Consider the following 10,114-nt stretch of genomic DNA (forward strand, 5'->3'; position numbering starts at 1 on the left):
GACTTGGTTATATTTAGTAAAAAATCATTCTGAATGATTTCATATATTTTGTGCCTTTCGTTCTAAAATAATGACCCAGTTTGGTTTGCCGCTTCGAATACTTCGAAGTGATAATGCTAAAGAGTTTTTCAATGCACAATCCACTACTTATATGACTCGGTTTGGTATTGTTCAACAATTATCCTGTGCCCACACTCCTCAACAAAATGGGGTTGCAAAGCGGAAAAATAGACATCTTTTTGAAATCACTTGCACCTTACATTATTAAATGCATGTACCTTCAGTGTTTTGGAGTGATGTTGTACTTACTGCTTGTTATCTGATCAACAGAATGTCATCCTCTACTTTTAGTGGTAAAATTCCCTACTCCATTATCATTCCTAATTCAACTTTATTCTCTCTTCCTCTTCATATATTTGGGTGTGTGTCCTTTGTTCATCAACTAACTCCTTGGATGGATAAGTTGGATCCTCGTGCTATAAAATGTGTCTTTCCGGGCTACTCATATACTCAAAAAGGATATCATTGTTATAGTCTTGTACTACATCGCTTCTTTGTTTCTACCAATGTTACTTTCTTTAAGTCTACACCTTCCTAAACCCAGTCACTGAGCACTTCTGAGCTCAATGAGTCTCTTTCTTTGCCTAATCTTCCAAATTCTATATTGCTTTCCTTGCCCAACCAACCATCTAAGTCTCCATGTAGTTCGAGTCCTTATCATCGTCTTGAGCATCCTAATTTGCAAGTGTGCTCACGATGGCGGCTCCAAGGAAGAGAATCCCCTTTAGCTTCTACTACCACGCCTTTGTTTTCCTTGTCTAATGATCATACTTCCCATTATGTTGATCCTCCAATTATTGTTTGGAAAGGTACACGCACATATACTCAACACCCCATTTCCAACTATGTTTCTTATGACTCCTTATCACCCTCCTATTATTGTTTTGTTACTGCTTTATCATCTACTACCCTTCGTAAATTTGTTTTAGAAGTCTTAGCTCATTCTAGGTAGAGGGATGCAATGGTTGAAGAGATGAACACTTTACATGAAAATGGTACTTGGGACTTGGTACCTCTTCCTGACAAATATGTGGTCGGTTGTTGCTGGGTTTACACTATGAAAGTCAACCTTGATGGTTATGTGGCTTGACTAAAGGCTCATCTTGTTGTTAAGGGATACATTCAAGTGTATAGTCTGGATTATTCTGATACTTTTTCTCTGGTTGCCAAACTTACATCAGCACGTTCATCTTCTTGGCTACTACTTATCACTAGCTTTTGCATCAACTCTAGGTGTGAAAAATGTCTTCTTGCATGGTGACCATGAGGAGGAGGTTTATATGGAGGAACCATTTGGGTTTGCTGCTCAGGAGGAGTCAGGCTTAGTGTGTCAACTCAAGAAGGCTTTATATGGTTTAACACAATCTCCCAAAGCATGGTTTGGTCATTTCAGTGATGTAGTACTTAAGTTTGGTCTTCAGTGGTGTGTTGTGGATCATTCCATGTTTTATCATCACACTTAATCAGGTAGGATCCTCCTTGTTGTTTATGTGGATGATATTGTTAATACAGGTGATGATGATAAAGGTATTCAAAGTCTCAAACTTTTTCTACATACTAAGTTCCAAACCAAAGATTTGGGACCATTGAAATACTTCTTGGGTATAGAAGTATCTAGATCTTGTATCGAAACTGTTGTGTCACAAGGGAAGTATGTTTTTTATCTATAAGATGAAACTAGCTTGTTGGATCTCAACCGGTTGATACACCCATGGATCCTAACAGCAAGTTAATGTCGGATATGGGTGATTTGCTACTTAATCCTAGACAATACCAGAGACTTGTTGGAAAGTTAAATTATCTCACTATTTCTCGACCAGATATATCTTTCGCAACAAGCATTGTGAGTCAATTTCTAGATTCTACGAGGACATGTCATTGGGACTCAGTAATCCGCATCTTGAGATATCTCAAAGGTGCACTTAGGAGAGGTCTTTTATATTGTGATCAGGGTCACAATTATATCCATGGATATACAAATGCAGATCGGGTTGGGCCGCCTTTTGATCGAAGATCCACCACTGGGTACAATATCTTGGTAGGTGATTATTTGGTTTCTTGTAAGAGTAAGAAACAAACTATGATGGCAAGATCAACTACTGAATCAGAATATAGAGTTATGGCGCACACTGCTTGTGAACTTATCTGGTTGAAGAACATGTTGGAAGAATTGAGTTTTACGAATTCTCAACCTATGAAGTTGATGTGTGACAATCAAGCTACTCTTCAAATTGCCTCCAACCCGGTCTTTCATGAGCAAACGAAGCACATTGAAGTTGACTGCCACTTTGTTCGGGAGAAACTTATGCAGAAGCTCATTACAACCGCTTCTATGAAGTCTGACATGCAGCTTGCTGATTTGTTTACCAAAACGTTGGGGTTGCTCGTATTAAATCATTTGTAACAAGCTAGGAGCATATGACATTTATGCTCCAGCTTGAGAGGGAGTGTTTGAGGTTATTTATGTCTTTTAGTATAACTATTATTGAGTGTGTTAGTATATTAATTAGTGAGAGTTAGTAAAGGTATTATTGTCATTAGAATGTATTTAACTTGTATTATAAATAGAGGGAGAGACCTATCTTCATGTTAGGTCATTCATTTTAATCAAATCTTAACAGATATCATCATCATGGCAGCAACCATAGTGGGATTGCAGATTTTAGGTAGTGGCTTCAAGCGAAATTTCAAATTAAGGACTTGGGTATTCTGCATTACTTCTTGGTATTGAGATTGTATGATGTAGGAAAGGGTTGAATCTATCTCGACGAAAATATACATTGGACTGACTAAGTGAGACTGGTTTGTTGGGAGCTAAACCAGTTGATGATCCTATGGATCCCAATGTGAAGTTGTTAGGGGATGTTGGACCATACTTTGAAGCCAAACGCCGATATACACAATTGGTTGGCAACTTGATCTATTTGACTGTTACTAGACCTAACATATCTTTTGTAAAGAGGGTGATGAGTCTGTTTATGGAAAATCCCAAACAACCACATTAAGACGTTGTTTGTAGGATTTTACGATATCTCAAAGGCTTTCCCGACAAAGGTTTGATACATAAATGTAGAAATTGTGAGATTGTGAGATACTGTAATGTAGATTGGCTGGATCTGTTGATGATTGAAGGTCTACTACTAGATATTGTACATTTGTGGGAGGTAATGTTGTTACTAGGTGTAGCAATAAACAAACTACCATAACAAGATGTAGTGACGAAGTAGAATATCAAGCCATGGCTCATACTGTGAGCGAGTTGATTTGGCTGAAGTCTGTTATGTCAGAGATAGGATTCTTGGTAACAAAGTCAATAGATGTGTTTTGTGATAATCAAGCTGCCATTTAGGCAAGGGATGCTGACCTAGAAGTTGACTGTCATTTTGTGAGGGATGCTGTGTTGAAGAAGGTTGTGAGGACTCCCTGGGTGAAATCTGTTGATCAGTTAGGCAATGTTTTAAGGTAGCCTTTATTTAAGCCTGCCTTGTCTAATGTTTGTTACAAGCTGGGTTTGGTGATATCCATACACCTCTAGCTTGAGGGGGAACGTTAGAAGAGAATATGTTATTTTAACAATCAAGCATGTTAATGGGGGTTATTTTTGTCCTTAAGACTTTATTATTAATAATAAATTAATAATATATAAGATGGCAGATCTGCAGCTGTATGTAGACCCCAGGAAAACTGCTACTCAGTTCTTTCCTCTCTTTTTCCCTTCTTCTCCTCTTCTCTTCTCTCCTTCTCTTCTTCTCTCCTCCATCTCTAACTTTATAACAATCATTAATAGATCATCCTATTATATTTGAGAAGTACAAGGAATTAAGGGATAAAGTAGCAACCCCAACATCAACACTAAATAAGCCATTTAACCAATCAATTTCCCTAAAAAAAATAATCTAACTAATCAATTAGGTCCCATTTTAACCTTTGATATGCATGCAAATGCACATCAACCCATAATTTCCATCATTTAACAGGCAATTGCCAGCAATGTTTCTGAATTTTAGCGAGAGGAATGGTAGGAGTGGTTGCTCCTTGCAGTCTACCCATACACACTACCTATGAGAGGACCATTTGGATTTTTTTTCTTTTTTTGATAGAACCATTTTGAATTATTTTAAAAGACAAAAATAGGCTACCAGTTTAATCTTTAGCCATTATTTATTAAAAATAAAGAAGAAAATAGGTAGAACTGAGAACCTAAAGTTTGAAGTGATTACCTCCTGTTCTGTTTGAAGAGAATGGCCAAACAGCCCAATCATAAGGAAAGTGTATCACAACTCAAAAGACTGCATGGAGCAAGTGTTCCTAGCATTCCCCATTTTAGCAATTCTAAGGTTGCTGTAATTTTAAATTCACAATAATGTTCATTACAAACAGAAAGCAATGTTTTGGTCGTTGTAGAGCAGGTCATAAGCAAAAACCCACCCATAGTTGGGATTATTTCCAGTTGTTCCCATGCCAAATTCATGCATATTTGCCTTCCCAACAAAAATCACGCCACAGCTACGCAATCTAGAAACACATACTGCATCTTTTTCAACAGCACGAATCTCATGATACCATGTTGTCCCACCTGCCAGCATAGAGATCTCTGAGCTAAACCTGCTAACACATCATGGAAAAGTTTATGGGAAGGAAATAAGCAGAGGAATTTTACCCTTTGAGGGATATGGGAAACAATCTATATCATCCTTAATTGCCATAAATATCCCATCCAAAATTGATAACGGGTTTCCTGCACAATCAATGCCCACAGGTTCCTTTTAGGTGATTATGATGGTTTAGCTTGGCCATTGTCAACGAACTTCTACATTAAGCAGCTTATCAGGGGAAAAGCATTTCTCTTTTGGTACTATAACTAATATAACTGCTTAAAAAATAAAACAGCAAGCAATACCTTGCTCAAACCTTTGTGTAGAAGCTGCTGCTTGCTTCCTGACTTCCTCGGCATTGAAAGAAATCAATAATGGTGCTGGAGGCTTCTTACAGCTGAACTCCTCCAAAACTGAGATGATATGCTCTGCAACCTATACACCGAAAGTGGAACTCCTCATCTGCAATTAAATTAAAATGTAACAGAAACCAAGTATTGACGAATAATTTACCAGGGACGGAGTAGCAAGCCTAGACCGATACGCATGTGCATAATCACGGATCTTCCAGTACTGGAATGATGCAGTTGAATCACTGCAGCCAGAGGGACCATAATGTGGAAGACACGTCAAGGCTGATTCAACACGATCTGCAACCTTTCCATCCTCTTCCACAAGTATAACAACAGGTTCCAGTTCTGAAACCATATCCCAAACAAATTAGGTCGATTCAATGAAAAGAGGAACACATTTTTACAACCACAATTTACTACACCAACATTGTGTTTGAAACCTAATTCCTGATCTCTTTCACACCAAGATTGGCAAAGCAACAGAACTACCAGTCCTACAACCTTACACTCCATTTCCTAATCTTGGTACATAGGGCATAGTTGTCAAATCAAGATTCAAATTGTGAATCGAAATTCCGATTTTGGGAGAATCAAGAATCAAATTGAATCGTAAGAGTCGGTATAAATTTCCAAAATCAATTTTAAATGACATGCATATATTGATACGTGAACAAGAAGCAACATAGTAAAATATATTTAAATTTTGACAATGAAAAACATCATATTTCATGTGTAAGCTTTCCCTAAACAAATGAAAAGTAAGGGAATGAATCAAGAAATATTAATAAAAAAGTGAACTTTATGATGTTTTTAAGGGAAGGAAGCAAGAAAAAAATAATTAAAAACTGAACTTTTTGCATTTATCAACAATGAAAAATAATAATATTCATGCTTATTCTTTCTCAGATTAAAATATATATATATATATATATATAATGATAATAACTAAAAAAAATGCTAAAAACCGAACTTTTGAATCTTAACAATACAATAAAACATGAGTAGCACATTAGCCGATGATTGTTTTGCTCCATCTCAATAGCAGAACATTATACTCCTCCAAGAGTAATATATGGTTTTTTGAGGGCAACATAAGACCTAAAGTTCTTATTTCTCTTTTTCTTTTTCGGGCAGAAAACTAGCATACACAAGGAGTGGAAGTTAATCGTGTAAAAATAAAAGCAATAATAATAATAAGAAAAGAATTAAACTAGATTCAGATTGATTCAATAGATTCGGCAATGATTCAGTCAATTTTATATTTGCTAGTAATATTTGAATCTATTTGATATGGAATTGATACGAATCACATGAATCGAATCGTGAATCATAAGACTTTAATAACTATGACATAGAGTAGCAGCTCTGTTAAAGAATCAAAAGACAAGAGGTTGAGCATCTTTCCTTCACATTTCATCACCAACTAGAGGATGCAGATCATAAATTGAAGTACAGATGAAAACAACCATCAGAAAATAAAAGGAAGAAAAGAAAAACTACTATATCAATCCCCATAAAACATTTTTCCTGTTCTCTTAATTTGGCAACATGAATCTGCTTGTGTGCTTGCATGAACTGAAAGATAGAACATAAGAACAAACCTTGAAAAGGAAATTCAGGTCTGAACATAGGTGGCTCTGGTATTGCAGAATTTTGCAACAGCTGACAATTATAAACATAAAACACAATTATTCTATAGCAGTTATCATCACCACACTGAATAACTCAATAAAATAAAGAACGAAAACAAATGATAATGATGAATTGCACATAGCCAGACCTCAGGTAGTTTATTCTGTTTCTTGAAGAAGGATATGATCAGAGAACCTATCACTGGAGTTTCTACTATCTTTACAAATAACTTCAACATAAAGCCAGACAAACGAGGAGCTACAAGCCAGAGCAATAACCCGACAGAGTAAGAACCAATACAATCTCGTAAAATCCAATGAAACACTTCAAAGTAAACATCACATATTAAATCTACGAGGTGAAGCCTTTAAACATGTCAACCACATGGACCTTGGATTTTTTCGTGCTCATATTTAACAGTTGTTAAGTCTACGTGCTCAGCCGGCAACATTACACGCTTCTTCGCCATCTTCATTGCAAACAGAGGAGGGAAAAAAAAAGCATCAGATGAGAAAAAAAGGGCACATGGTGGAACACTAAATTACACAGCTCCAAAATTCATAAAAATTGAGGAATTGAAGTTTAATGAACTGTATTAGATTATCAAAATTTTCTGGACAAACCTCTCAAGATGAAGGCTTTACTAAGTTGAAATTGGTTTGTGAGTGTGAAGACAGAGTTGGGGAATGAAGGGGACATATAATGCAAAAAGAGAGACAAAGAACCAATTCAATGTTGTAACATGAGGAAGAATTCAATGTGATAACACATCCACGCAACTGCCACCACTATGATCTTCACTTTGTAGGGTCCATGAGGAATTTGCACATAGGTGGAATACATCAAGAATGATCATCATACAGATGGGACAGCACCTAAAATTGTAACTTCTGCAAACTCAGTAGAGCTATAGGAAACTCAAGTTTCCCGTGTGCATCAAACTTGGGGTTGATGAAGATAAGGTGGAAGTAGTTGGGAGAGCCTTGTAGCTTTCACGGGGCAACGTCTGGTGAAACTAAACAATGGGGGGCTATTTATGTACCTATACACCTTCATAAATGGTTACTTAATGGCCAATGCTATTTTGGCAAGTCATAGCTTGAAATTTGCCGCAGTTAGTTGGTAGATAAAATGGCCCAGGTAGTTCTATTTTCTTCAATGCATTTGCCCACTGTAACATGTGACAGAAACTATATTTTAGTTCTAAATAAATGCTTCAGAATCCACGTCACAATATCAGGAAGACACCCAAAGAAAAAATGTATGCCCAATTAAGTGAACAAAAAAAAAATCAAATGACATATATGTCTCCTTAAGAAAGAATCTCAAAACCCTTTCTTTTACAGCACTTCACTGTCAAAATCAACACCTGTCATCATGAAATTCACTCAAATTTTTCATATTTTTGTGCAAAATGAAAATTAATAGAACCCAAGACAATTTTTTTTTTTTTTCTCTAAAAACTGACGGTTCAAAATGCAATAAATCTATTCCAGGCTGCTCAACAGCCTGACAACTACTGCTAAGTTCTTGGCCATTGGAATAATATGTAAATGTTCAATGTAATGATATTGGCAATAAAATGCCAAACCTATTTTGTGGATCTATGAGCAGGAGGAAATCTGCCATTGTTGGAAGGATGCGCCGACAACCCCAAACTAATCAAACACTTGCTTAGCGTCGGCCCATAGTGCTAAATGTTTACCTCAAGGAGTTGGGTTTTGAACTAGAGGAACGTGACATGGTGGATGCCCGGAAAATATTAGAGTACCAGCAAATCTCCATTTGATGGCAATTAAGAGCGAGGAATCTGGTCCATTAGAACCGATCGTGGTTTGTGTTTATACATTTGATGAAGATAGAGAGAATGGTGTCGCCGGCGGTGAGCTATCATAAGTTGCAGCGGCTGTCGCCGCCCGTAGGGAGCGGGCAAGAGTCGCGCCAAGCCGACATTAACCTTCTATTGCTTTTTTTTTTTTTTATTTAGTTTGGTTACAAAGTGAAAAACTAATTGAATTAAATTTTAAAATGATTTAATTAATAAAATGTTTAATTTTATTGTTACTAACTTTTAAAAGATTAAGTGAGTTAAAATTGAATCAACAATACAACTATTAATTGATTGAAGTTTCTAAATACTAACATTTAGATAGAAAATTTTGCTTGTATTTAAATTTTAGCTTAATCTAAATTTACCTAACTTAATTTAATTTTTTTATTTCTTCATGTTTGCACATTTTAGAATTGTGTTTAATATTTTTATTTGAAATAATTATGACTCAAATCACTAATAATTTAGTTAACATCTTAATTTATATTTTTGATATCATGTGCTTGCTCTTTCAAATTTAAATACTATTCTTTAAATAGAGTTCGAGATATAGTTTCGCTAGATTACACACTAATGCATTTTTCAAGTATGAGCAATTAGAAAACTTGAATTTGTTTCAAAACACTTGAGTGATTTTGATTTTGAGTTTTTCTAATTTTGATTTAGTTAGAACAAAATATATCTAATTATAATTGTTGGAAATCACACTTCATACTAGGGTTTTGATTTATACCTTACAATTTTATAATCAAAGCTAATTTGATTTAAGCAAAAAACCTCTAACTTCTTATGAGATTTGGTAAAAAGATGGAAACCTTACTTGAGATTTCAAAAGGTTCCACACATGTCCCTAAAATTTGGCAAAGCATAGAAACCTTTCATAATGTAATAACCCAGAAATTTAAAATAATTAGAACATATAATAAATGAAATGGATTAATGGATAATAGGGGAAAAGGAAGGATTTTAGAAGGAACGGCAAGCATCGTCGACGAATGTCTTGTCCTCGTCGACGAGTGTTCTTCTAAAGCTCGTCAACGAATTTTGTTCCTCGTCGATGAAGGAATCCCAAGAGAATAATTTGGAAACTCTGAATTTTGTCAACGAAATCTTTACAGTGCCTCGTCAACGAATCCACGTGTCTCATCGACGAAACTCTGTCTATAAATAGGTTGTTCTTCATTTTTCAATGTGAACTCGCAAACTCTCCTCTCTCTCTCTCTCTCTCTCTCTCTCTCTCTCTCTCTCTAAAACAGTCTCCCGGCCTTCTCTCTTCGATTTCGGGCTGGATTTGTGACGCCCCGAAACCCGCCAAGTGGGGCTCGGGAGCCACGTGTTCCAATCACCTGCATCTGATACCATAATTATCATGCACATAGCAAAACATAAATAAATAACCTTAAGTAAACACCAGAGTACTATATAGCAACCCAAAAACAACACTACAACAACCAGATATCTATATCCACGACCAATATTTAAAACATAATCTCGTACAAATATATTACATATATCAGTATCTCACAATACCCCAAAAAGAAACCAGCAAAAATAGTCACAGCCTAGGCCTTCAAACTTGGTCTCCAGAAGAACCTAAAAAATTATTAATCCATTAGGGTGAGACACTTCTCAGTAAAGGTAGA

At 36.0% G+C, this 10,114-nt stretch overlaps 1 protein-coding gene across 10 annotated transcripts in view; it reads right to left on the bottom strand.

Moving 5' to 3' along the window:
• The window catches only part of LOC131152254 (fatty acid amide hydrolase-like), a 90,754-nt gene extending 82,154 nt beyond the window's left edge, over positions 1-8,600 (bottom strand). For 7 of the 10 annotated variants that reach the window (XR_009135901.1, XR_009135902.1, XR_009135903.1 and 4 more), the window contains exons 1-9: positions 8,346-8,600; positions 7,264-7,811; positions 7,031-7,109; positions 6,789-6,898; positions 6,610-6,670; positions 5,169-5,353; positions 4,961-5,090; positions 4,721-4,798; positions 4,489-4,636 (exon numbers count right to left, since the gene is read on the bottom strand). Coding sequence is in view for 7 of the 10 variants with exons in the window: in XM_058104015.1 (XP_057959998.1) it covers positions 4,489-4,636; positions 4,721-4,798; positions 4,961-5,090; positions 5,169-5,353; positions 6,610-6,670; positions 6,789-6,898; positions 7,031-7,109 (791 nt within the window). In the remaining 3 variants the exon portion in view is untranslated. Of the gene's footprint in view, positions 1-4,488; positions 4,637-4,720; positions 4,799-4,960; positions 5,091-5,168; positions 5,354-6,609; positions 6,671-6,788; positions 6,899-7,030; positions 7,110-7,263; positions 7,812-8,231 lie in introns of all 10 variants that reach the window. The other 3 variants (XM_058104018.1, XM_058104016.1, XM_058104017.1) reach the window with 3 other exon arrangements.
• Positions 8,601-10,114: the final 1,514 nt, after the last annotated feature.

Source organism: Malania oleifera, chromosome 3 (assembly GCF_029873635.1).
Source record: "Malania oleifera isolate guangnan ecotype guangnan chromosome 3, ASM2987363v1, whole genome shotgun sequence".
In the NCBI taxonomy this organism is placed as follows: domain Eukaryota; kingdom Viridiplantae; phylum Streptophyta; class Magnoliopsida; order Santalales; family Ximeniaceae; genus Malania; species Malania oleifera.